The following is a 25800-nucleotide window of genomic DNA, read 5'->3' as shown; positions in this document are numbered from 1 at the left end:
GGGAAAGAGGCCGACTCACAGCTGGGACCTGAATCCAGGGCCTTGGGCTCTGAGATCTACCCGACCGAGGAGCCCACGCACTGTCCTCAGCACTAGGGTCTGAACACTGTTCTCTGTCCCCAGACCTTCACCGCCTGGTGCAACTCACACCTGCGCAAGGCTGGCACCCAGATAGAGAACATCGAGGAGGATTTTCGCAACGGCCTCAAACTCATGCTGCTCTTGGAGGTCATTTCAGGTGAGGGGTACAAGTCCGTGTACAGAGCCCCCAGGAGCTGGTGCCATCCAGAGAGCTGGGGCAATAAATAGCAGAGTGCTAAGGGGACTTGGTGCTGGTGGGGGGGTGGGTTTGAGAATAATGTCTCCAGCTTCCTCTCATGACCTCTGACTCTTGACCTCTCCTCTTACACCTAGGAGAGAGGCTGCCCAGGCCAGACAAAGGCAAGATGCGCTTCCATAAAATCGCCAACGTCAACAAGGCCCTGGACTTCATCGCCAGCAAGGGGGTTAAGCTGGTGTCCATCGGGGCTGAAGGTGAGGGAGCAGCAGGAGGAGGCCTGAGCCGGGGTGGGGGGTGTTCCTGACATCAGCAAGTCACCTCCGTGAGCTTCAGTTTTTTCATCTGAACAATGGGCGTAACCGTCCATGCCCCACCAGAGGGGCTGTAAGGAGAAAACGTACCCAAAGAGCTGGCACGGGACTGTCACCTAGTAGGTGTTCAGTGAGTTGCTTTTAAGTAAAATCATCAAGTACCTACTAGGTGCTAGCCCTGGGATGAGGGACAAGGGCCAGAGGGCAGAGCAGGGGTAGTCGCTGAGGCAGGTAGCAGGAACCTTGGACACCAGGTGGGACCCGCCCTGCCCCCGCCCTGCAGAGATCGTGGACGGGAACCTGAAGATGACCCTGGGCATGATCTGGACCATCATCCTGCGCTTCGCCATCCAGGACATCTCTGTGGAGGGTGAGTGGGCAGGGGAAGCAGGCGGGGTCAGAGGGCTGGCCTGGACCCTTCCCCAGCTAACACTCCCCGTCCCCACCAAGAAACCTCGGCCAAGGAAGGCTTGCTCCTGTGGTGCCAGCGGAAGACAGCGCCATACCGCAACGTCAACGTGCAGAACTTCCACACCAGGTCTGTCGGTCGGTCATCACATGCCCACCGGCCTCTGCCAGGCCCTGAGGCACCGAGCTGGCCCCAGGCACAAGCCCCAGGGGAGGAGAGGTCACAGCCAAGTTCCTGGAACAGTGTCTGAAAATAGGACTCGGTCAACGTTGAATTGACTCTGGGAGGGTGAGGGAGACTTCCTGGAGGAGGGAGCACTGGGGACTTCCCTGGAAGGGCATTCTAGCTGGGGGAGACCTTGTGGGAAAAGACCCAGAGGCCCAAAACATCTAGACATTGGTGGGACCTAAGCTTAGGGAAGGAGTTGTGATGAGGGCTTGGAGGAGCTGGTCCAGGTCTGGTAAGGAAGGGCCTCAAATGCCAAGCTAAGGAGTCTGGACTTCACTCCATTTTACGGACGAGGCTGCCCAGCTGGGGGTCGCTCCCGAGGCCAGGGTAGGACAAGGCCTCAGGGTGAACCAGGGCCTGACACCCGGGTTCTCTCTGTCCAGCTGGAAGGATGGCCTGGCCCTCTGTGCTCTCATCCACCGACACCGCCCCGACCTCATCGACTATGCCAAACTGCGCAAGGTAGGCCTCCGCCACCCCAGCCACAATGCCCCGAAACCTCTGCTCTCAGCTGACCTTTCACCTCTCCCTGCTCATACCCATCTAGGATGACCCCATCGGCAACCTGAACACTGCCTTCGAAGTGGCGGAGAAATACCTGGATATCCCTAAGATGTTGGATGCCGAAGGTGAGAGTAAGCCTAGCCTGGGTGAGGCCTCCACTATCTCATGTCTGACCTCCACACCTTTGCGCCTGCTCTCCCCTCCTTCTAGAAGGCTCTGCCCACCCCCATCCCTGGTCAGGATCCTTCCTGCCACAGGGCCACTTCCCCAGGAGCCCTGTAGCCTGTGTTCCTGTCTCTCCCCTTACGTAATGGCTCCACCCTCGGCCTCATATCCATTATCTGGTCACCTGGGAGCATGTTGGTGCCTCAGGACTTGGGAGCTCCTCTGCGAAGATCCTGCCTCTAGTCCATGTGCCCAGCAAGTCTTTAGTCAGTTGAAGCAGTAAACATTTTCTGAGCACCAAACATGTTCTGCTGTGCCTGGCACCCTGAATGTGTGGGCACTGATGGATGAGAACTTGGGAAAAAGACAGACCCATAGACAGTTATGGGATGGCCAGAGACACCGGGCAGTGTGGAGTGGTGCCACAGTGTCTGCTCACTCACTCACTCCTTCACGCTTTCCTCGCCCCACAGACGGGGAGGCTGCTGGGCCCTGGGGTGATCGGAGAGGGCTTTAGGGAGAAGGAAGATGCTGGGTTTGAGGTAGCTGGCAGCTGGCGGCCATGACAAATGTCTCCACCCCTCACATTCCGAGGGAGGCCTCTGCCTGGGTGGGGACATGAGCCCCTTCCCCAACTCTGGCTTTGGCCAATAAACACCCTGCTGCCATCCCCCAGATGTCGTGAATACCCCAAAGCCCGATGAGAAGGCCATCATGACCTACGTTTCCTGTTTCTACCATGCCTTCGCCGGGGCTGAGCAGGTGAGAGGTGTGGGCCCAGGGGCCCAACCTTGGCAACATCCCCACATTTGGAGGTGTCAGGCCCACCATGGGTAGAGGTGCCACTGTCCCAGCTGCACACGCTTGGTCCTTGGGGAGCTCAGAAGCAGAGGCCTCTGGCCTGGAAGCTCCCCCCTCACCCTAAAATATGTGCTCCCCTCATTCTTTCTCCTATTTTCACAGGCCCAGGTTTCATGGGCTTCACAGAGGGAGGCTAGGTCGGGGTGTCTGTAGCAGCTTGTTCTAATGACAGCTCCTTTGCCACCCCCACCACAGGCGGAGACAGCCGCCAACAGGATTTGCAAGGTGCTGGCCGTGAATCAGGAGAATGAGAAACTGATGGAGGAGTATGAGAAACTTGCCAGTGAAGTGAGCCTGGGGCCGGAGAGGGCCTCTCCCCATCCCCAACCTGTGCCCTCCCAGCCCGGCCCTACTGCTCCTCCCAACCCCGATAACCCCAGATCCGGGCCGGCAGAGTCTCCCTCTCCTCAGAGTAGCCTTGGCCTCCTGCAGCCTCCTCCTGCCATCTTCACCCATCTCATGCCCCCCTCTGCTAACCAAGCTCCTGGTCGTTCACATCATTCATTCGCTCACTCATTCATTTATCCATTCGCTCATATTAAGGCAGTCTCACGGCCTTTGCCCTGTGCCCACCTATACAGGTCTCTGGACTGAGTAGTTAACCATCCTGCTTCTTCCCTGACTAATGGGAACCTCCCATTTCTGTTCTGCAGACTCCCGATCTGGCTTGAGGCCGGGCCTTTTGGCCACAGCCTGGGTGTGGGTGGAGAGGGGTGGGTGAGGTGAGCAGGCAGGCTGAGAGCTCTCTGCTCTGCTCCTGCCTGGCTCTGGCAGCTGCTAGAATGGATCCGCCGCACCATCCCATGGCTGGAGAACCGTGTGGGCGAGCACAGCATGAGCGCCATGCAGCGCAAGCTGGAGGACTTCCGGGACTACCGGCGCCTGCACAAGCCGCCCCGCGTGCAGGAGAAGTGCCAGCTGGAGATCAACTTCAACACGTTGCAGACCAAGTTGCGGCTGAGCCACCGGCCCGCCTTCATGCCCTCTGAGGGCAAGCTGGTCTCGGTGAGCCAGGCCCGGGATGGGGTGACCGTGGCTCTGCCAACATCTTCTGGGTGACCTTAGCTCTGTGTCCCCTTCTGTACAATGGGTGAACCGTGATGGAGGGCACCTCTGCCTGCCCCACAGGACATCGCCAATGCATGGCGAGGGCTGGAGCAAGCAGAAAAAGGCTATGAGGACTGGCTGCTCTCGGAGATCCGGCGCCTGCAGCGGCTCCAGCACCTGGCTGAGAAGTTCCAGCAGAAGGCTTCCTTTCATGAAGCCTGGACCGGAGGTAGGTACACCCCATGGGGCTTGATTCTGCTCTGGGGTGGAGGCTGGTAGAGGGGGACTACTGACTACTGACAAAATGCGCAGGTCAGGGTAGGTGTTCTGCCAGGAAGCTAGAGATCTGTTTGCTAGTCCCAACTTGACTTGCTGTGCCACCAAATCACTGCCCCTCTTTGGGCCCATAACTCCCTCCTGGCTGTAGCCTTCTGTAGGTCTGCTCTGTTATATTTGTCATTTAGCATTTTATTTGTACGTGTAGCATGTCACCAAAGGAGAGTCCCCCACCCTAACATCACTTACGTTATACTCAAAGTATATTGATGCCAAAAGACTGCATGAGTCAGATATTGAAATATATTTCTCTGTATGAACATATTCATTCTGCTTTCTGTCAGAGATTTTAGCCTTACAAATGAATGACTCCTGCCTAAAAATAATGAACAAACGCTAACAATGGATCACGGGCATAACAGCGGTCCCCAGCCTTTTGGGGCACCAAGGACCAGGGATCCTATGAGAATCTAACGCCTGATGATCTGAGGCGGAGCTGAGGCGGTGATGCTAGCGCTGGGGAGCGGCTGCAAATATAGATGAAGCTTTGCCTGCACTCATCTCCTTACTATGTGACCTGGTCCCTAACAGGCCACAGACTGGTATTGGTCTGCAGCCCAGGGATTGGGGACCCCTGGCATAACAAATAACAATGGTTTGATATAATAAGAATTCCTTTAAGGCCACTTACGTGACCCTGTGATCTCTGAACCTCTAAATCTCAGTTACCTTCTCTGCAAAATACAGAGGCACTCACTCAATGGTTGCAGGTGCAGTTATTATGATTTCGTTTTTATTTTCATAATTATGGGAATTGTCATTCTTAAAGCACTTTTACATTCATTATTCATTCATCCAACAAATATTCATAGAGGGTCTACCAAGTGCCAGGCAAAGGAAACCCTGTCAGGGGCTCATCAGGCTCAGAGTTTTGAGGAGGTAATTCTGGATCAAATAATGCCAAAGTGTACCAAGAGCCGCCCCGCACCACGCAGGGTCAGGGGACGCTGACGTCATTTATGGGTCGTGCCCTAGAACAGGAGCTTCATTTAACTTTACCAGACCGGTGCCTCGGAGCAAACCCTTAGGGTAGGCTAGGCTGATGTGCTCACAGATGAAGAATCTCCGCGGTCACACAGCCCTGTTCAACGCTGTGCTCCTGTCGCGGCCGCCAATGGGTGACTTGAGCTGGGCCTCTCTCGAGCAGGGAAGGAAGAGATGCTGAACCAGCGCGACTATGAGTCGGCCTCGCTACAGGAGGTGCGGGCATTGCTGCGGCGCCACGAAGCCTTTGAGAGCGACCTAGCGGCACACCAGGACCGCGTGGAGCACATTGCCGCGCTGGCCCAGGAGCTCAAGTAGGCGTGGCCCGCCCTGGCGACCACACCCCTCGCTACACGGCCCCGCCCTGATCCTCATTGCCCTCAGACCCTTCGTTCTCCCCTGTTCGGTAACTCTGCCTTGGTGCCCTTGTCCTTCCCCATTACCACTTGCTCTGCCCCTCCTCCCGTATCCCTGTCCCCATGCCCGGACCCTGCTCTGCTGCCCACACTTTTCCCCACTGGCACTCGCTTGCCCCATCTCCGTGGCCTGCCTGTTCCCTTCAGCTTGGGGCCCAGGTCTGCTACCCTGAATCCTCTCCATCAGCCTTGTCCTCGTCACGTCCTCCAGTAAACCCGCCTCTTTTCGCATAACCCCGCCCCTGAAGCCCCAGGCCCCACCCCTCCGTTCAAGCTCCTTGAGGGGCTGGATCTGAGACCATAGGGCGCCCCTCTTCCCCCAGGACTGCCCTGGGACCCCACCTCAGGGAAGCCCTGCTTCACCCCCACTTTTCCTGGCTGCATTATACCTTCACCACTACCGAGGTTGCGGGTCAGGAGTAAATCTGGGCTGGCGTCTGACCCCACAGTCACCCCTTCTTCTTGTTCCCAGTGAGCTGGATTACCACGAGGCAGCCTCAGTGAACAGCCGCTGCCAGGCCATCTGCGACCAGTGGGACAACTTGGGCACGCTGACCCAGAAGAGGAGGGATGCGCTTGAGGTGAGGTTCTGTGCCAGGGAGCTGTGGGCTGGACAAGGAGGCAGGTGAGGCAGCCCGTTGGGCAGGATGCTGACTTGACCATCATTCCTGCGTTCCCTAGCGGATGGAGAAGCTTCTGGAGACCATCGACCAGCTGCAGCTGGAGTTTGCACGGCGGGCAGCACCCTTCAACAACTGGTTGGACGGCGCCGTAGAGGACTTGCAGGACGTGTGGCTGGTGCACTCCATGGAGGAGACCCAGGTGGGCGTGGGGCTTTGGGGCAGGGCCTGCATGGGATGGCGGGGAAGCTGGCCTAAGATCCCATCAGCCACTCCTTTGGGCTCTTGGGGAATGGAGATGAGAGGAAAACCCCAGTTCTTGAGTGCTGGGCTGGGAGACAGGACTGGGTCCTGAAGCCAGCCTACCCTGGACCTGCTGGATGACCTGGAATACACTGCTGCCCTTTCTATCACCTGTGGGAAGTGGTGGGTGCTAGCTGATGCTTCCTGCCTGTTGCCCACAGAGCCTACTGACAGCGCATGAGCAGTTCAAGGCAACGTTGCCTGAGGCTGACCGGGAGCGGGGCGCTATCCTGGGCATCCAGGGTGAGATCCAGAAGATCTGCCAAACATATGGGCTGCGGCCCAGCTCCACCAACCCCTACATCAGCCTCAGTGCGCAGGACATCAACACCAAGTGGGACACGGTCAGTGCCACCCGGGGCCTCTCCCTGCCTCCCACCTGCTCTTGAGCACTCTAACCACCCTGAAACCTCAGGTGTCCCAAGATAAGAACCTGGGGTCTGCTACAGGCTCCATGTGGCATTGGACAAAGTCACCTTGCCTGTCGGCCTCATCTGTAAAGAAGATATAGCAGCAATATTTTCCTGTCAGGCCTGATGTAAAGTAAAACGAAATCTGGTGTGTGGGCATCCTTTACAAAACAACACGAGTTAGTTATAAATGACGTTGTCCCCCCATTTACAGATGAGGAAACAAGCCTAGAGACATTGAGTGACCTGACCAAGAGCCTGCTTAGAGCAGCAGGAGCTGTTGGAGGGGCTAGAGTCCATTTCCCTTCAAAGCCATCTCCTGGTCCCCAGAGCTGTCCCTGGCATAACCACCCTCCTTCCCAGGTCCGAAAGCTGGTGCCCAGACGTGACCAGATGCTGCAGGAGGAGCTGGCACGGCAGCAGGTGAACGAGAGGCTCCGGCGACAGTTTGCAGCTCAGGCCAATGTCATCGGGCCCTGGATCCAGGGGAAGATGGAGGTGAGGCTTGGATGGTGGGGCTGGGACTGGACCCCTGGGAGCTGGGAGTGTTCATTTTGCCCGGATCCCACTGCAGGAGGTGGGGCGCCTGGCAGCAGGGATGACTGGCTCTCTGGAGGAGCAGATGGCTGGGCTGCGGCAGCAGGAGCAGAACATCATCAACTACAAGAACAACATTGACCGGCTGGAGGGCGACCACCAGCTGCTGCAGGAGAGCCTGGTGTTTGACAACAAGCACACCGTCTACAGCATGGAGGTGGGATCACACCTGCTGAGAAGAGCGGAGGCAGCGCTGGCTGGGGAAGCCTGGGGTGGCCACAGCCAGACATAGCACATCTGTCCCAGGAAGGTCCCCAGTTCGGCTTGGCCAGGTCCCCCAATGTACCCCTGGGGATACTGAGACTCAGCAAGAGAAAGTGCCCTTTCCCAGAGTCATATAGCAGTCTAAAGCCAGGCCAGGACTGGCCATGGCTGGTTGACCAATACATAACACATAATAAATCATCAAACTTTAAGGTAGGAAGGGCCACTGGAGGTCGCTCAGAAGAAACTCCAAATAGGCACCGAGGCCCAGAGAGGGGAAGACTTGCCCAGGGTCTCACAGCGGACTGGGGAAGGGCTAGAGCTCGTGGCCGGGCCCTGACCACCCACTGACTTGGCCTGTCTCCTGCTCTCCCAGCACGTCCGCGTGGGCTGGGAGCAGCTGCTCACCTCCATCGCCCGCACCATCAATGAGGTGGAAAACCAGGTACTGACCCGAGACGCTAAGGGCCTAAGCCAAGAGCAGCTCAACGAGTTCCGGGCATCCTTCAACCACTTTGACCGGGTCAGCAGGGGCCTGGTCTTGTGGGATGGTGGGCTTTGGGGGCTGATGGGGTTTGAGGACCAAGCCTGACAGTCACTCACTCACTACAGAAGCGGAATGGGATGATGGAGCCTGACGACTTCCGCGCTTGTCTCATCTCCATGGGCTATGACCTGGTGAGCCCCTCCCCCCGTCCCCAGAGTCCCATCAGTGCCCTCTTCTGTGTATGGATCACCTACTGTGTGCCTCCCACCTTCACATCCATGATCTCATTTCCTCTTCATTGCACCCATTGGGGCTGGGCGGAATTATCCCATTTCACGCGGGCTATCACAGGCTGAGAGAGGTAGATTAACTTGTTCAAGGACACACAGCTGGAATTTAGACCTAGTTCTGTGTGACTCCAAAGCCTGAGCTTACAACATTTTACCTCAGAGAAACAGCACGACTGAGAGCCCCAGAAAAAAAGACCAGCACCAATGGGAAACGGGGCATTGCCACAGGCAGGAAGCAGACTGCAGCCTGCTAGAGAGGACTTCCTGAGTCAGAGCTAAGGCTGCAGCTGACGGTCTATGGAGAAAGGTGGCGCTTTGTCGCTGAGGTTATCAAGCCGAGGCCGGACAATCCCCAGAAGGGGACATCAGGAGCTCTCCTGGCTTTAGCACCCACGGACATGGTATCTGGCCTCTATCCCTGCAGGGGGAAGTGGAGTTTGCTCGAATCATGACCATGGTGGACCCCAACGCAACTGGCGTCGTGACCTTCCAGGCCTTCATCGACTTCATGACCCGAGAGACAGCCGAGACTGATACGGCTGAACAAGTTGTGGCCTCCTTCAAGATCTTGGCGGGAGACAAAGTGAGTCCTTGGCATGGAGCGGGCTGGAGGGCTGGGGCAGGGGGCACACGACCTCACACCTTTTCTCCCTCAGAACTACATCACCGCCGAGGAGCTGCGGCGGGAGCTCCCGGCTGAGCAGGCCGAATACTGCATCCACCGAATGACGCCCTACAAGGGGTCTGGGGCTCCAGCTGGAGCCCTGGACTACGTGGCCTTCTCCAGTGCCCTCTATGGGGAGAGTGACCTCTGACCTCAACACCTGAGGTTCTCCATGCAAGTTGGAGAGAGGGTGTTCCCTCTGGCTGATCCCATCCATCCCTCAGAGCAAGGGCCGCCGAGAAGGACCAGCCAACTGTTCCTGAATAAAGATCCTTCCGTGAGCCTCTCTCCATTTCCTTTGGTTCTTGAAGCAGGAACTGGGCCCGCAGGCTCCTGGGCAGGACCAGCTGCCTGGCCTTGACCCTCCAGGGTTCCTCAGCACCCCTCCTTGCCCTCACAGACAGAGTATTCACACCACACTGGAGCTCAGGATACCTCTTTATTGCTATTAGAAAAGGGTGGTTACAACAGTTCGTCTAGACACGTAAGGAAACACTGTCCCCAAATCCAGGAGGACCAGAATTTATAGCATCGCACAAAGGAAAGCCAGGGCAGGAAACTGGGGCTTGTGAAGACAGCTGGATTTAAGGCAAAAATATTTGCTTCCCACCTACTCCTTACCCAAGCCCAAGGTTCTTGCCCGAGCTTCAGCTGCCAAGACGTCATCCTTCACCCCAAGATCATCCTAGCTACCACAATTCAACAAAGGTGCAGTTGGGAACTTCAGAGTGGGAGTGGGGTGGAGGAGGGTAGAGGCTGTGCCCCTAGGCCAGTGCCCTTCGCTCACCCTGAGGTACCCGGTGTCCATCCCTCAGCCAGCTGCGCCTCCTGGACAAGGGCCTGGACACGCGGCTCAGGCTGGGGAAGGGGCTGCTCTAGTCAGCACCAGGTCCAAGCTGGTGCTCCTCAATTCACCACTGCTGAGCTGGCCATGATGTTCACGCCACAGGCCCCGGACCCACGATGCAAGTAGTAGTATCCCTGGGAGAGAGGGGAGGGAAGTCGTGAGGGCACCAGGGCAGGATGGGGCCGGAGGGCCAGAAGCTGAGCAGGCAAGACTCACCTCCTCACCCCAGTCAGTGCCCCAGCTGTTCTTGATGGCCCAGAAGGGAATGTCAGAACCTGGAGAGCAGTGCGGAGTGCAGGCAGTCAGGGCCCCAGTTCTCTGGTCAGGGCCCCAAGCGCTTTGCACTCTTCAAGTATCTCCTCTGGGCCTACTGTGTGACAGGTATTAGGAAAAAGGCAGAAAAAGGACGGGCCCACCCACCACCCTCCTGGAGACCTGGTATGGCTCTAAGGTATGGGAAGGGCAGCCGCCCCTCCCCGCCCCCTGACCTCTAGCAGGTTATTCGTCCACACAGTTCAGCTTCCCACTGCCTGTGTTCCCTTCACAGAGCAGGTGGATGATCCTGCCTGGCCCACAGCCAGAGGCAGGGGTAAGGACAGGGTTCCCAGGCTTTCCCCAGATTTCACCCCCTTGAGGTCCTGCAATGCTGTGTGGCCCGACCTCTGCCTGTGACCTGGAGTGGATGGGCATAGAGGGGGTCAGCGGAACTCACGGTTGCCATAGCCCACGAGTAGCACGGCATGGTCAATGAGCCAAGGGCTGCAGAGGGGCCGCAGTGGGTGGGAGATCCCATGGCGGTAGAACTGGTGGGGGAGAACAAGCAGTAGGGGGCCAACTCCAAGAAGAGGGAGAGGAGTAGGCAAGAAATGGAGCAGGGGCAGCGGGGCTGAGGTTTTACCTGCATGCCAAAGGCATTGATGGCGATGGAGATGGGACCGTTCTTGGCCAGCCAGGCCGCCAGCTCTGAGACGGGGAAGGGCCAGTGTCAGGGGCACCCAGGCCCCAGCCCCACCTGGCCTGTCCTCACCCCTATCCCTCACTCACTTTGCTCATTCTGGCTGAGCTCCACTGAGTCATTAATGTAGACCTTGGCCTTCTCTGCAGAGAAGTTGCAGGTCTGCAAGTGGCCATTGTAGCCGTAGTCGTCCTCTGTCTCCAGCCCTCCTGGGTAACGGTGGGGGGTAGATGGGGGTACAGAGAAAAGGTGGACTCCTGTTTACCATACACTTGTCTCCTCCCAGCCAAAGGCTGTGCTAAGCCCCTTATCCATCCCAGGCCATTGGCCATCCCATCTGCAGAAGAGCCTCATTCTAGAGATGACACACATGAGGCTCGGGGGGCTGAGAGAATAACCAGTGAGAAAAGTGGCAGAGATAGAAGTCAGCTCCCAACTCCTGACTCCTCACTGTCCCAGCTTCTTGACCTTGGCTTGCTTGTCCTGCTCTGAGAGTCTGTTCACAGTCTGCCTCTGCCCCCTGCCAGTCTCCCAGACCAGTCTCTGTATAGCCGCCTCAGTCCCTCAGCCCTTTATCCTTCTGACACTGCTTAACTGAACTGCCAGTTTACGTCAACGCCTCCCCTCAAGGGTGAGTGTGTGGCTACCTGTTTTAGCAGCATTCTAGAAATACAGACAAGAAAGCAGCACAAAACCAAGACCTCCTGCTACGCTCCAGGAACATATTTCCTCATATTTCCTCTCTTGATACTCGAGACAACCCTACGAGGTAGGCCCCTTTCACAGATGAGGCAACTGAGGCTCTGAAAGAGCTGCCCTGCCCAAGGTCTTCAGCCAGAAGAGCCAGCGGGAAGACCCGGACACAGTACACGTGACTCCCACACAAAGTGACTTCTTGTGGAGGAAGAAGTGGCTCCCACCGTCCATCCTGACCCCCTTAATGCATACCCAGAGTCTTTATGGCCGAGTAGGCATTGGAGGGCAAGCCGCCCAGGCAGGCCTTGTCCAGTTTGTCACAGTCCACGAGCTCTAGGAGACAGAAGGCCAGTTTTGAGGAGCCCACTGGGCTGGGGACAGGCAAATAGAGGGAGATGCTTACCCTGCTCAGAGAGGGAGAGCAGATCCCCCCGTTTCAGGAACCACTGGCCCTCCACGTTGCCTGTAACTGAGAAGGCCCAGCAGGAGCCACACATGCCCTACAAGAGACGGGCAGCGTGAGGACTGGATCCCTTCCCAGCCCCAGGGCAATCCTCACGTCCCGCCCTCACTTCTGAGGGGTCTAACCTGGTCCTTGACTTTGGTGACAGCCCCCTTATTCCTCCAGTCCCACTCAGGTGGAGCGGGGCCGCTAACGGACATGGCCAGGGGCATCCTCTTGCTCCGCAACTCTTTCAGGAGGGGATTCAGGTAGATGGTGCGGAACTCCTCCTCTGTGGGCAGAGATGGGGGGGGTGGGGATTCTAAGCCAGTCCTGACCAGGGGCCTTGGGAGCAGGCCCTGTCTCTCCCAGCCTCCCTGAGGGCTCTAGCCACAATCCCTACCTGTGAGGTCACTGAACTTGGTGACCCCATACCGAGCTGTACCACGGTCCAGGGCCTGGATCTTCTGTGCTCGCATCATGTTATTGATAAAGACAGACATGCGCCACTGGGCTTCTGAGGATCAGAGCAGAAGAGAAGGGGCTGGGACCCCAGGCAGATCATAAAAGGAGGAGTGCGTGGGGCTAATGGGCAGAAGTTTCCCTGGGGAATAGGTGGGCTCTGGAAGCTCTTAAGGCCAGAACCCTGGGGCAGGTAGGGGTGGGGGGGCCAAACCTGCAAGTGAAAAGAGTGGGAGGTGTGATCAACTTTTAGGGCCAAACTGGGGTGATGACTTCTCATTGTGAAGGCAGAACCAAATGAACTCCAAAGGGAATCTCCAGACAGGAGGTCATGAGGAAAGGCTGCCATGCCAGGGGGCCTCCAGCAGAGAAAATTTGGCCTTTGCCCCATCCCATGATGGAGGCCCATAGTTCCTGACCAGGAAAACAGATGGGAGTAGGGGCCAGCTCCCTGAGATGGCTGCCCGGTCCTGGCAGGTTGGGCGAGAACTTGGTGATTAAGGCATCCTTGAAAGGATGCACTGTCTCTTCTGTCCTTCTCCTCCCCAACACCACGGTGCCAAGTAGGGGGAAGGCCCTGATCTGATCAGGACAGGTACAGCCCAGGCTGGGTCCTCACCCTCCTTTGTCTCATATGTCCGGTTATAGGTGATGACAAATTCTTTGAAGATTGAAGCTACCTGCATAACAAAGTCCTGCAAAGGCAGAGGAGTCCTTACAAGGAGTCCTTCTGGAGCTGACCAGGGAGCCCCAGGTCAGGGTGAGGGGAAGAGAGGGGAAATGAGGCAGCAGCCAGCTCCCGAGATAGAGCTGGGCTTCTCACCTCGGGCAGGGTGTCCTTGTTGAACAGTGGAGAGAAGGAACGGAAATTCCCGCTTTTTTCATCTGGATAGGATTGGAACAAAGAAATCAAGGCTGAACCCTGAATGAAATTTGATCCAGACTACTGCAGCATCTGTGGGCCATCCCAGCACCTGTAATCTTGGTATCCACAGGGCGACAGTCCCGCCTCAGCAGCGTGTGTTTTCCTAGCTCTTCCAGGACTTGGAAACTGCAGAGCTGGAGGTAAAGGAGGAAACCAGTCCCTGTCCTTGGCTAGATGGAGCTGGAGGCTCTCGGATAGGACCTCCCCAAGGCAGTCACCCCTACAGTGGCGAGTGAGGCACAGCCAGCACCTGGACACTCTCCCTTTTATATAGCATGGTCTTTGGCCCTCAGGGCCTGAGAAGTGACCTGGGTAGCTGTTGCCTTAGATCCCTTCCTTCTGGCTTGACCCATCTTCCCAACTGCTTCCAGACTCAGCCTGCGATCAGATAATTGAGGGAGCCCCACTACTCACCAGAGTTTTCTTAGACACAGGGAGCTGGCACACCGTGGGGTCGTTGCAAGCCTCCTCTAGCGTCGCTTGAAGGGAATATAGCGACCCGCGGCCCTCCTAGATGGAGGGGAGGGTGAGGCGCGCACAGCCACTCCCTCCGCAGCCAGTTCTTCAGTGGCCGCACAGCCCCACTGCGCCTCCTCCCCCTTCCCAATCAACAGAGGTTCGTGCCAGCCGTCCAGCGTCCCCATCCCAACTCGAGGCCAAAGTGCCCATCCCTCGCACTAGGGCCCCGCGCCCCGGACCCAGTGCGTCCTCACCCGGCGGACGCGACCGCGCACGGCCCCCAGCGCGGCCCGTGTCCCAGCAGCCCGGCCGCGGTTGTACATCTCCAAGGCGAAGCGGGCAGGCGCCAGCAGCTCCGACGACTCGGCCTCCCAGGCCTGAGCGCCCGCGGCTCGGCGGGGCAGGGCGGGGGCAGCGCCCGGGAGCAGCCCCAGCAACGACAGCAGGGGCAGCCAGGGTGCCATGGCGAGGGTGAAGCCGGCGGCCGAGTCACAAGGACTGGCAGACCAGCTGACTAACCGACCGGGCGCAGCCGCCCGCGGCCAGAGGGGCCTGCGTCCCTCCCCTGCTTCTAAGCACCGGGGAACCGACCAATGGGCGGCGGCCGAGGGCGCCTGCGCACTCGCATGTTTACGCGAGGCACGTGGGCGCGCCCGCTTCACCGGCTTGGGGGGGTCGGGTAGCCACGCGGGGACCTGCTCAGGCTTGCGCAAGGCGTGTCTGGGAGCACGTGGCCCGAGCCCCAGCCTTGGAATAATCCTCTTAGGCCTTGGAGCTGATGTTTGTGGAAGGGAAAGGACGCTGGCCTGAGAATAAAAATACTAACATTTATTTCATGCTTATTACATGTTACACATTAATCGTCGTAGCAATCCTGTGAAGTTGATGTGATCTCAATTTAATAGTGGAGGAACGAGAGGCTTAGAGAGAGTAATTGGCTTACCAAACATCTGGTAAGTGATAGAGCAGGGCTTGAACCCAGGGAGTTGGCCTCAGAGCCTGGGTTCACAGCTCAGTTTCTCTTTGAGGCCCCACTTCTCATCAGCAAAATGGAAGATAACGTTCGCGGGATTGGTAGTGCCTCAGGCCGTTTGAGGGTCAAACGCAACCATGCAAGCATTCGGTTATAAGGGCCCAGTGAGAGGAAGCGTGGACAGTTGTTTAGACATAGTGCTGTCTACTGGAGCTCAGTCTAGTGGAGAGAAAAAGTAATTTTCCAGTGGGGGAGAGGAAACAGGAAAGAGTTTAAGGGAATTGGGGAAATCACAGAAGTGGGTGGAGGGTTAGTTTGGGCTTAGAGAATGTGAAGAACCGGTATTAAAGATCATCTAGTCCAAACCTGACTTTCTACAGCAGAAGTCTAGAAAGGAAAAGTGACTTTCCAGCTGCTCGGAAATTAGTGCTAGGGCCAGCTCAAAGTTCCTAGCTGAAGTCTGAGAGTGGAGGGCCTGAGGGATTCCCACTATGCTAATCTCTCTCTGCTTGTGCCCTCCTTGGTTTAAACACCTTGGGGCTCCCTTGTCTCTCTTATAAGAGACAGCCCAGGTCCGTAAGGTGGCTCCTAAGGCCCCTCGAGATCCAGTCTAGCCCTGGTCCTCATACCATGCTGTGCATCTGACTGATGCTCCACGCTATTTGCATCTCCTCAGAAATTCAAGCTCTTGTACAACTCAGAACCTTCACACTGCTCTTCCCTCAGCCAGATGGCTTTTAGCTCTCAGTTTTAAGGTCACTTCCTCAGCAAGTCACCCCTGACCTGCCTCCACTGCCCTGGCCAGGCTCCATGCTGCTTCCTCTGTACTCCTGGATGCCTAGCTCCATGAACTTCCTCTTGCACTGTACTGCAATTTCCTGTTCACCATGGGCGTCTCTCACTAGGCCAGGAGTTTGTTAGGGCAGAGACCTTGTTGTTCTACTCACTGCTGTTTCCTCAGTGCCTGACAGACTTAATACCTGCTTAATAACTGTTTGTTGAATGAATTAATCACTCCTTTGGCATGCCCTGGAGTGGGCATCGTGTCACCTAACTGTTGTTTGACGCATAGCTTCACTTTCTAGAAGGATGAAACCTGCGACTATGGCTCTCACAGTCCTGGCAGAAGAAGCTCAGAAATGCCCACCATCACTGACCCGGGACCCCTACCCGTGTCTGTGGAAGGCCACATACCCATGCTCACACGGTTCATCTCCTGAAAGGTCTGAAGCTGAATGAATTTTAAAAAGGGATTTCTAAGACTCCAGCAGAGACAGCAGACTTTTCCTAGATCAGCATTTCTGGAGAGCCACGTCAGCCTCACAATGGCCTTTGTGGGAAACAGTGAGATAACTTCAGTTTTCAAACTTCATTACCCAAGATAAAATAAGTCTTTTTCTGGGACTGGGAGATCAGAGACAGTGAGGAGGGATTAGAAAAGAGGGCAAAATCACAGGCTTTAGAATCAGACCGATTTACCTGGGTTCTAATTCTGGTTCTGCCACTTCGAATTGGCTGTATGGTTATGAGCAAGTTGCTTTTCCATTCTGTACCTTTTTATGGAAACAGGAAGAGGAATCTACCTCATTTTATCACATCGGTTCTTACCTTCTAGCAAAACAAAAACAAAAAAAACCAGTTGCAGACAGATTCCTCAAGGGAGAGATAAGAAGTGAGGATATAAAAGCCCAGGTTTTTGGGAAGGGCCCGGAAAGAGGAGGCCAACAGAGCAAAGCTTAGGCAGCTGGGCGTTAACATATGTGGGAGGTCCCAAAAGAGGATCTACTGTCCCTGGACATTTAGATTTGTAAATTCATAGGGACATTTTTGGTTATCACATTGATGGGGCCCTTCTGGTCCTTAGCAGACAAGGGCCAGAGATGCTAGTTATCCTTCAATATTTAGGACAGTCCCACATTACCAAGAATTGTTCTGTGTCCTGCACAACTCTCTAATGTCCCACGGGTCATATATGGAAGTGGAAAAACCTGTTTATGATGATCTGTGCCAAAAATTCTAACTCTGTTATATATATAAATACATAACATTATGCATACAGTTTTGGCATACACTGTATTTTCCAGGAATGCTACTAAAGTGAAAATCGAGGGAAGAATTCTTCTTGCATGAGTTCAGGTCCTTACAAAGGCAATATATTTACCATTTCAGAAGATCATATCTCTGAAGGCAACATATTTGTATCAGTCTATATCTGGAGCAGTTCCAATTGATAATGATCACTTCATTGTGTCTTCTAGTGTGATCCCAACCAAGCATGTACAATGGGAAATGGAGATTTCTTTAGCATAAATTACTTCCATTTTATTTTTCCTTGATTTTAAAAATTATACGGGTAGGTAGGAAGATATTATCTGTGAATTTAATTTCATTCGACAAATATCAACTGAGTGCATGCTATGCGTCAGGCACAATCTAGATGCTAGGGATGTGAAGAAGGCCTTATGAAATATTTGTTGTTAAAATGGTGTGTTGGGTCTGATACAATTGAGATCCATGGGTAGACTGACTTGGGTTTTAATCCTAACTCGACCACCATCTACTACTATGTGACCTGGGACACATCTTTTCACCTCTCCGAACCTCAGCTTCCTTGTAGGGATAAGTGTAGATTAACTGAGATCATGCAGCCCTTTGTATCTGCTCACCGAATGATAGCCATCAACATTATCACCTTGACCAATACCTTTATGGCATGAGTACAATACCACCCTTTTATCTCTCTTAAATAATTCCTCAGACTCTATTGCTTATGTCAAGTGATTGTAAATGAACTAGGAGGCTTTGGCTAGAAAGAAAAAATAAAAATTTATTCAAGGGTCTTAGGGTTTGCAAACTGTAAGCACAATAGGCAATACTCAGAGTGATCCGGAAAAGAAAGAAAAGCCGAGTTCTCATTGTGAAAAGTACAAGAAAAAAGCAAGACGAATCAATCCCGCATTCTTAGCCTCTGGTTTTGTCCAAAATGGCACTCTTCTCAATGGCCAGTGGCCTGGGTACTGGCTGTCAGGTAGTCTGGATAGTGGACATTCTTTCCTTAGTCCTTCAGTGGGGAACCAGAGGCTTATCTGGAAGTTTGATGTATACCCAGGCATTGATACAGGAAAGTTTGAAAGTTTAAGTTCCCAGGCTAGGATCATTTCCTCATACCTCCATCTACTTGATTTTAGTAATTTAGTAGCTTGAGTATAGTGATTCCATTTTATTTCTGAGTACATGCTGTTCCTCACCTATCTCTCTCTCTCTTTTCAGCCTCCTCCTCTCCCTCCCACCTCTAAGTTGTCCAGAACTCTAGTCATTTATTTAGTCTGAAAGAGCCAGTGGTGGGGCTGGCTTCCCCCGGGAACAGGCTGTGCTCTGATCTCTTTACTCACCATGCCTGGGAACTGAAGTCTGGAGTCCACCGCCGTCTTGACTTCTCGCCGCCACATGGTGGCGCTGTTGAGGCTTAGTCCTCCTGCACCTTCCCAGTGTCCGAGCCCCAGAGAGGCGCTCTTTCTGTGCCCTCTCACCTCCTAGGAAGCCACTGTCCTCCAAAGCACAATCGCCGGGCCAGAGAGGCGGGGACAGAGCAGAGTTCTTGATTCTTCTTTTCCTTCATGTTCCATATCTAACCCATCTCTAAGTGCTTAGGATCCTATCTCCCGACATTTCCCAAATGTGTCCTCTCTCTTCATTCCCATGGCCACCGCTCTTGGCCGAGCCACTACCATCGCTTGCCTGACTGGATCCACTCGTACCTCCAATAATCTACCGTCTACGCAGCAGCTAGAGGGACCTCCTGGAATGTAAACTGGACCGGGTGTGAGTTGTGATCATATGCACACCAGTTCCCCCTTCAGAAATGGACTTGGGATCCAGCTATTGGGTGTGCTGTCCTCTGCTGTCAGCCCCCCAGGGGGTTGCCTTGGCCAAAGAGGCATGTCCCCTTCCCCAGGCAGCTGCATCTAATGACAAATCTGAAGGGTCATCCCAGCTTCAGAACTTCCTGCCAGGTCAGGGGAAGTGTCCATTGGGACTGGCTGGCAGCTCATCTCCTTCTGCCGGGTCTTCCTTTTTTGGCCCTGGGTATTGACCCCGAGAGCCCTCTCTAACAGCCCTCTTGCCTGCCCACCTCCATCTCAGGTCAGAATCTGTTTTCTGGAAAGCCCAACCCATAACAGACCATGTGGCATCCTGCACTTGAATAAAATGCAAACTCCATACCGTGGCCAGTGAGGCTAGGCACCATTAGGGCCCCACCCTCCAGTCTGAACTCATCTCCCGCCTCTCTCACTGTCACTCAGTATGCCCCTGCCACAGTGACCCCTCCCTGTCCACAAGCTAAGTGCTTTCCTGTTTGGGGAACTTTGCACCTGCTGTTCCCTCTGCCTGCAGAGACTTCCTTGCTCTGAAGAGGTCAGGTTCCTTGCCAGCTGCCCCGTCTCAGCCTAAATGCTATTTCTTTAGAGTTAAGGAGCACTCATCTGAAGGAGCCCCCCTCCCTCCACCTCAGAACACTTTATATCTTTCGGCAGTTACGATATTCTGTCCTTGTTTTGCTTATTCCCACTGGACTGTAAACTTGAGACCAGGGACCTTGACTGTCCTATCCCCTCGTTTCTATCCCAGATGTGCCTGACCTTCAAGGCCATTTTCTCCATCAGACAGCAGAGGCCTCTGAGCTTTCCAGAGGCTGTGATAATGTTGGAGACTGGGAAGAAATTTTATTGAATCCAAGCGCAAAACTGTAAAATTCATTTCAAAAAAATTTACAGCAAAATATTTAATGTGGAACATAGGTACCTTTGATCAGGTGTGATACGATGTGGGGTAGGGACCCCCAAATTTAAGAAACTAAGAGGAAAAAGGGTCAAAAAGTGATGCTACCTTGGCCCTTAGTGGGCTTGCCCTAATATTTGTGGAATGATTCGATGGATGGATGGATGGATGGATGGATGGATGGATGGATGGATGGATGGATGGATAGATGGACGGACAGACGGACGGACAGAGGTTCTGGGCCCCAAGTCTTGAGCTTAGACTCCTTTCCTGGACATGAATTTATTTCAGGGGCCGCCTCTCAGCTTCGAGTGAGCAGCTCTGGTCCACCTCCAGGTGTCCTTGGCTGAATCATCAGTCCAAGAGTTGGGGTGCTGACTTTCCCCGGCCCCACCCCCAAAGGCTCCAGAGCCTCGTGCATAGATTGATCCATATCCTTACTACTTTGTGGCCAAGATCTCAGGCTACAGCAGCTTTGGAGAGGAGAGCCCTCAAAAGGTTCCTTTCACATTCTAATCCCAGAATGACCCCGTCACCTCACTGTTGCATAACGCAGAGGAGTCATTCAATAACAACAATTATAACGCATAGCCAATGCTCGCTCTGTGCTCTGTGCTACACCCTTCACAGGAGGATTATCTTTTAATTTAAATTATCTTTTAATTTAAAAAGGTCATCTCCAGGTGATCTAAGGCTTTCGGGCCTAAGAGTAAGAGAGGCTGACACCTTAAGAACTCTCTCAACGGAACCCGCTTAAATCTCTGCCTTAACCAGCCGGCATGTTGTTATTTTGGGGGGTTTGGTCAGATGAGGTATAACAATTGCCAACGTGAAACTAGACCTAGGCCTAGGCCAATACTACCATGTGTGTGTGTGTTGGGGGCAGGGGGCGGGGTGGGGAGTAGATGGAGCAAGAGTGGGAGCCTATGATGTAAGAGCTGCAAGAAATCTGTTAGTCCAAGGAAACTCAGTGTCCTATGGTATGGTGAGAACTGGTCACAGGCCTAGGCATCCAAAGCTGGGGTGGGGTGGCACACAGGCCCTCCTGGGGGCATACAGACCCGTGAATGATGGTAGTCAGAAAGCCAGCAGCTGGTAAGGCCTCCTCACCTGGCCTCCCTTTGCTGGGGAGCAGCACAGAGCACACTCACCCCCAAGTTCAGGTCCAGAGCCTTGGGTCTGGGTTCCCTTGATACCCAAGGTATGCCTCAGTACCAGCCTCCTCGCCCCTCCCTAGGTGCCCTCCTGGCATTCTCCTCCCTGCCCCATTCCCCATGCTGGTTCCAACCTCCAGGCAGGGGTTTCCCTCTCCAGGGGCCAAATCTTGGTCCTCATTAGGTGTCTCTCTATAAATGGAAAGATTTTCAAATAATGGCTGAGCTAGTCCTGTGCTTTGGAGACAGCTCCTTAGTCACTAGAGTCTAGTTCCTCTGAGGTAGTGGCCTCTGAGACTCTGCGAGATTGAGTCGTCTAAGGTCTACAGAGAATCGGCCCCAAAGCCTGTGTCTCTCTCCCTGAACCATGCGATCTACCCTGGGCTCCTGACTATGGGCACCTCATCTCTTTGTCTATAAAACAGCAGCGATGCTTCCCATGGACAGGAGGAGAGTGTAATAAGATGAGGCACATACAGCCCAGATCACAGGACTTGGTTAGGCTCAGACAGAACCTACACTCTCCTGCGTCCCTCAGAGAAGGCAGGAAGTGTCTCTGAGGCTCCGGGTCATGGGTGGCCCACTGGCCTCCCCATTACTTTCTCTCTCTATGCGTTTGTGGTCTCTATCCACCCACATAGGAGCTCCTTGAGGGCAAAGACCTGTTGACTTGGCTCATTGCTGTATCCTCAGTTCCGGCACAAAGCCATAGAGAATGCTCATTAAATATGTCATGAATGAATGAATGAATGAATGAATAGGAGATGAATTCCTTGCCCAGTATCACACAGACAATGAATAGGAAAGCTGGGGGACCTCTGACTCCCTGGCTAGGTTATACCTGATGAGGCCCATCTCAATTGGCTGGGCTGCCATAACAAAATATCACATACTGGGTGGCTTATACAACAAACATTTGTTTCTCACGGTTCTGGAGGCTGGGAAGTCCAAGATCAAGGTGCCTGCAGATTCAGGGTCTGGTGAAGGCCTTCTTCCTGGTTTGCCATGGGCCACCTTCTTGCTATACCCTCACACAGTGGAGAGAGAGGGGACTCTGGTCGCTCCTGCTTTTTATACGGGCCCCACACTCATGACCTCATCTAATCCTAATTACCTCCCAATTGCCCCACCTCCAAACGCCATCACATTGGGGGTTTGGGGGGACACTCGTATTCAGTGCACAGCAATGCCTAACTCAGTGGTATTAGGCAAACTTTGTATTTAGTGATTAATAGCTTTTTTAAAAAGTGCAGCTTTGGGAAAATTTTTAACAAGTCATTCCTATACACATTTTAGGCCCCAGATTGATACTTTCCAGCTAAAAACAGCCTAGAAAATGACAGATTTGTGACAATATCAGAGCAGCTACACAAGACACAGTTACATAGATACACTGTTCAAAGAGTATTTCTATCTTTGGCAGAATAGAAAAACGTTTACCTCTGGATGGCTCTCACTCAGACGCCCTGCAGGCACCCCAAATTTAACCTTTACAGGGCTGAACTCCTCATCTCTCCCCACCCCCACTGCACCCGTTCCCAGTGAGCCCTCCATCCTCTCATTTTATGTCACGCTCCACCAGAGGCCCAAGCCAGACACACGGGAGGTGTCCTTCACTCTTCACCCTCAATCCCCACACCCAGTCATGCCCAGATGCTGCCAAGTCTGCCTCCATCCCTGCTTATCATCCTACCACAGCGGCCCTGCTCCCCCTGTGGCAGCCTCCACCTGCTCTGCTTACCTCCAGCCTGCCAGCCTCCTAACCATCACCCACAGGGCAGCCAAATGTCACCTCTCTGACTTAAGGGCTGTTAAAACCCCATTATTTCTCTGACCTAATTCCCAAACAATCCCCACCTGGTTCGCTGCACTCCAGCCACACTGGCCCCCTCAGACCCATCAGGCACACACCCGTCTCAGGGCTTTTGCACTTCCCTGAGGTCCTGCCCAGAATGTTCTTTCCCAGGATATCACACAGCACCTCCTACCCTTTCCAGGGTTTTTTCTAATACTCCCTCCTCTGATTCTCCTATTTTAAATGGCCACTCTCTGAACTTTCTATTGCTCCTTTTGCGTTTTTCCCCATACCATTTGTCACCATCTCACATACCGTGTTTTACCTGCATGACTGTCGAGTCTCCCCAAATGGAACATGAGGGGTCCTGGTCGGCATCGTTCAGCATGGCATCCTCGCCACCTAGACCAGCGCCTGGCATGGAGCAGGTGTTCCATACGCATTTGCTGATGGGTACGTGGCTTCTCACACCTGTGGAACTAACACCAAAGTTGACCTGGCTCTGCCTCCCCTTCTGGGCTCGCTCCCCTCCAGGAACCTTAAAGGCTGGTTAATGACGAAGTGCATGCATGTCTTCCACGTACGCCGTGCTCATCCTCCTTCTGTGCTTTTGTTAGTGCCGGACTTAGAATGCTCTCCCGTCCTCTGCCACCATGTGCCTGACGATTCCCATTCAATCTTCTAGGACCCAGTCCCCACTTGGGTGTGGTGCCCTTTGAGCTGCTCTACCCACCCCTTGGCCCCAGCTCTGTTGAATGTCCTTTTTGGAGGCTCCCACCGTACCCTTCACCTGCCATATTATTGAAATGTTCTTCTCTCCTAAACCTTAAGCTCCCTGGCAGCAGGACCTGGGGCTCTGGTTCCCCCTGGTGTCCTCTGGTTCCCCCGCCACCTCTCCAAAGCGGAGCATCTGACCCTCAGAAGGGGCACAATGAATGTGCTCTGGACCTGCAGGGAGAAAATCTGATTTCCTCAGGGTGCAGGCAATAATGAAATTCCAGAATGTGAGCATATTCGGCATCTAACCAGGGGCCTCAACTGGGCCACGTGTTTTCTATTTTATGACAAAATACAGTATAATGGTTCAGAGCATGTACTAGGAGTCAGACCCCTGGGTCAGAATCCACATTCTGCCATGTTCCTAGCTGTGTGACCTTGGGCAAGTTACATAACCACTCTGTGCCTCAGTTTCCTCACCTGGACCTTAAAATAATGGTAGTACCTACCTCCTTGCATTGCTTTGAGGATTAAATGAGTTACTGCATGCAAGTGCTTAGAACTGAGACTGGCACTTAATAATCATTATACAGGTATTAGCTAAGATGATTTAAATTGCTTTTTAAAATAAGTTTAAAAAGTGAGTCAACATAAAGTGTTTGGTAAACAATGGTACAAGGAAAAAGTGGGCCAAACACAGAAACCCCAAGGCCAGGAAGGGCAGGGCCATAGGCTTAGTGGAGTCAGAAACACCTGGGCTCAAATCTAGTCCTCGTCAGGACCTTGTGTGCCTTTGGCACTTGGCTTCTCTGCGGGTCTCAGCTTCCCAGAGCAGCCAGGTCACCAAAAGCAAGTCTGCTTGTCCAGGAGCAGATGACCAATTCACAGGATTACTGGGGTTTTTTTTGTTGTTTTTTTTTGTTTGTTTCCATGTTGTAGTTTTACCTCTGGTCTTGTCCTTGACATTTTATAAGCATAACAAGCATTCCTTGTCACTCAACCCTTCCCCCACTGCTACTGCTCCTGCCCCATCGACTGCCCGGTCCCTGATTCCAACATGTCTCCCTGCCCCTTCCACCACCCTCACCACTGCTTTCTGACCCCCCTCCACTTAAAAAAAAAAAATTCAAATAGGGTCCCCAGAGGCTACATGGCCTCTGATATTGCAACAGATGTATGCAGAAACAGATAACCCAGCTGTCTCCTATGAGGCCAGACATTAAAGAGATTCGCAAAAGAGGAAACCAGCCACTTTTCACTACATTTGTTTTTAGAAAAGTTATTTTTCATAAAAATGTATTATTTGTTAACATATAATGGGGTTAATTTAAATACCTAATATATATATATTTTTTTAATATGCAAATAAATGAGCCATCCCTTTAATGTCTTAGTAAACAGAGAAGATTTTGGGCTTTTATGAGTTTAGGTTCTGCCCCTGCCTGGGGAGCAAAAGGGCTGCAGCCAGTCATCCCAGCTCAGATTTAAAGTATTGTCTGATGGCCTCTGGATCTACAACAGACATGAAACTAAAACTTCCGCAAAAATCCTTGGTAATTTAGAAAATCAGTTTTCATCCAATTATCCTAGAGTCCTGTTTCCCCAAAGGGAAGTAAAATGTCTTTTTTTTCTTTGCAAGATTGTTATGAGAATTAAATGAAATAATAGCTTTAAAGCACCTGAGTCTGATACTCGGCAAACGGTTGGTTCTCAACACAATTGAGTTTGCTGGGATGGGACCAGGGGCCACTGGCTGCGTGGAGGCTGGGCTTGGCCCAGGGCCTGGCCCCTCCACCCAGGGCAAAGGACTTGGCCCAGAGCCTGGCCCCTCCACCCAGGGCAAAGGACTTCAAGTCCCCAGACCTGGGTTTAAGTCCTGACTCCAGAGCCTGGTCCCTCCACCCAGGGCAAAGGACTTCAAGTCCCAGACCTGGGTTTAAGTCCTGACTCCACCACTTCAGAGGCAAGTTACAGTCCACTGATTCTTAGCTGAATGAATGTGAAAAGCACTTTGTAATCAGTAAAGCACGGATGAACAGTAGTTATCATTACATTCTCCAAACCTGTAAACAGGATCAGCAATGGGGGATTGCACAGCCATGGGTTTAGGTCTGGAACTCTGGGAAAGCCGGTCCCAGAATTAACTTATTATGCAACGTGCTTTAAGAAATACTGCACCAAGCTTCCTGTCTTACTCCTCCTGAGTGTATTTGCTTTTTAAAGGGGCCGATGCTGCAGCACTTTGATTAGCAAACTACAGCCTACGGGCTAAATCTGGCCCGCTGCCTGTTTTGGAAATAAAGCTTTATTGGAACACAGCCCTGTCCATTGACTCAGGTGTTATCTATAATTGCTTTCATGTGATGAAAGCCAAGTCGAGCTTTGTCACATATCGCTCACAAAGACCCAAATATTTTTCTACCTGGCTCTTCATAGAAAAAGTTTGCTGACTTCTGCTGTAGTGTCTCTCACCTAGGCTA

The 25800-nt window shown here is 53.4% G+C and overlaps 2 protein-coding genes across 2 annotated transcripts in view; one reads left to right on the top strand and one right to left on the bottom strand.

Moving 5' to 3' along the window:
* The window catches only part of ACTN3 (actinin alpha 3), a 13140-nt gene extending 3743 nt beyond the window's left edge, over positions 1 to 9397 (top strand). Inside the window, exons 2-21 of the mRNA XM_006911050.3 lie at positions 124 to 238; positions 415 to 534; positions 875 to 961; positions 1042 to 1129; positions 1612 to 1690; positions 1776 to 1857; positions 2574 to 2659; positions 2954 to 3046; positions 3533 to 3763; positions 3887 to 4034; positions 5289 to 5439; positions 6014 to 6122; positions 6223 to 6363; positions 6626 to 6808; positions 7238 to 7372; positions 7449 to 7628; positions 8052 to 8198; positions 8288 to 8353; positions 8877 to 9035; positions 9109 to 9397. Of these exons, the coding sequence (XP_006911112.1) occupies positions 124 to 238; positions 415 to 534; positions 875 to 961; positions 1042 to 1129; positions 1612 to 1690; positions 1776 to 1857; positions 2574 to 2659; positions 2954 to 3046; positions 3533 to 3763; positions 3887 to 4034; positions 5289 to 5439; positions 6014 to 6122; positions 6223 to 6363; positions 6626 to 6808; positions 7238 to 7372; positions 7449 to 7628; positions 8052 to 8198; positions 8288 to 8353; positions 8877 to 9035; positions 9109 to 9267 (2559 nt within the window). The 3' untranslated portion in view covers positions 9268 to 9397. The remainder of the gene's footprint in view (positions 1 to 123; positions 239 to 414; positions 535 to 874; positions 962 to 1041; positions 1130 to 1611; positions 1691 to 1775; positions 1858 to 2573; positions 2660 to 2953; positions 3047 to 3532; positions 3764 to 3886; positions 4035 to 5288; positions 5440 to 6013; positions 6123 to 6222; positions 6364 to 6625; positions 6809 to 7237; positions 7373 to 7448; positions 7629 to 8051; positions 8199 to 8287; positions 8354 to 8876; positions 9036 to 9108) is intronic.
* Positions 9398 to 9536: 139 nt separating this feature from the next.
* CTSF (cathepsin F) lies at positions 9537 to 14471 on the bottom strand. Its single transcript, XM_015588621.2, has 14 exons — positions 14157 to 14471; positions 13858 to 13953; positions 13493 to 13577; positions 13342 to 13403; positions 13138 to 13213; positions 12460 to 12573; positions 12203 to 12348; positions 12018 to 12114; positions 11867 to 11947; positions 11008 to 11127; positions 10862 to 10926; positions 10676 to 10766; positions 10180 to 10238; positions 9537 to 10097 (listed from the first exon to the last, which is right to left on the bottom strand). Exons 1-14 carry the CDS (start codon positions 14364 to 14366, stop codon positions 10023 to 10025), a joined length of 1377 nt encoding a protein of 458 aa, XP_015444107.1. The 5' UTR covers positions 14367 to 14471; the 3' UTR covers positions 9537 to 10022.
* Positions 14472 to 25800: the final 11329 nt, after the last annotated feature.

This window comes from Pteropus alecto, unplaced genomic scaffold (assembly GCF_000325575.1).
Source record: "Pteropus alecto unplaced genomic scaffold, ASM32557v1 scaffold43, whole genome shotgun sequence".
NCBI classification, from domain to species: Eukaryota; Metazoa; Chordata; class Mammalia; order Chiroptera; family Pteropodidae; genus Pteropus; species Pteropus alecto.
The sequence above is the reverse complement of the archived record's forward strand: the minus strand, read 5'-3'. Positions and strand labels throughout refer to the sequence as shown.

Bases quoted from the DNA above. Each gene is read 5' to 3' on its own strand.
- CTSF (XM_015588621.2), bottom strand. From the start codon at position 14,366: ATGGCACCCTGGCTGCCCCTGCTGTCGTTGCTGGGGCTGCTCCCGGGC. The intron at 13,578-13,857 runs GTGAGTAGTGGG...CTTTACCTCCAG, and splicing joins CTGTGTCTAAGAAAACTCTG to CTCTGCAGTTTCCAAGTCCT. The intron at 10,239-10,675 runs GTGAGTTCCGCT...ACTGCTCTCCAG, and splicing joins ACTCGTGGGCTATGGCAACC to GTTCTGACATTCCCTTCTGG.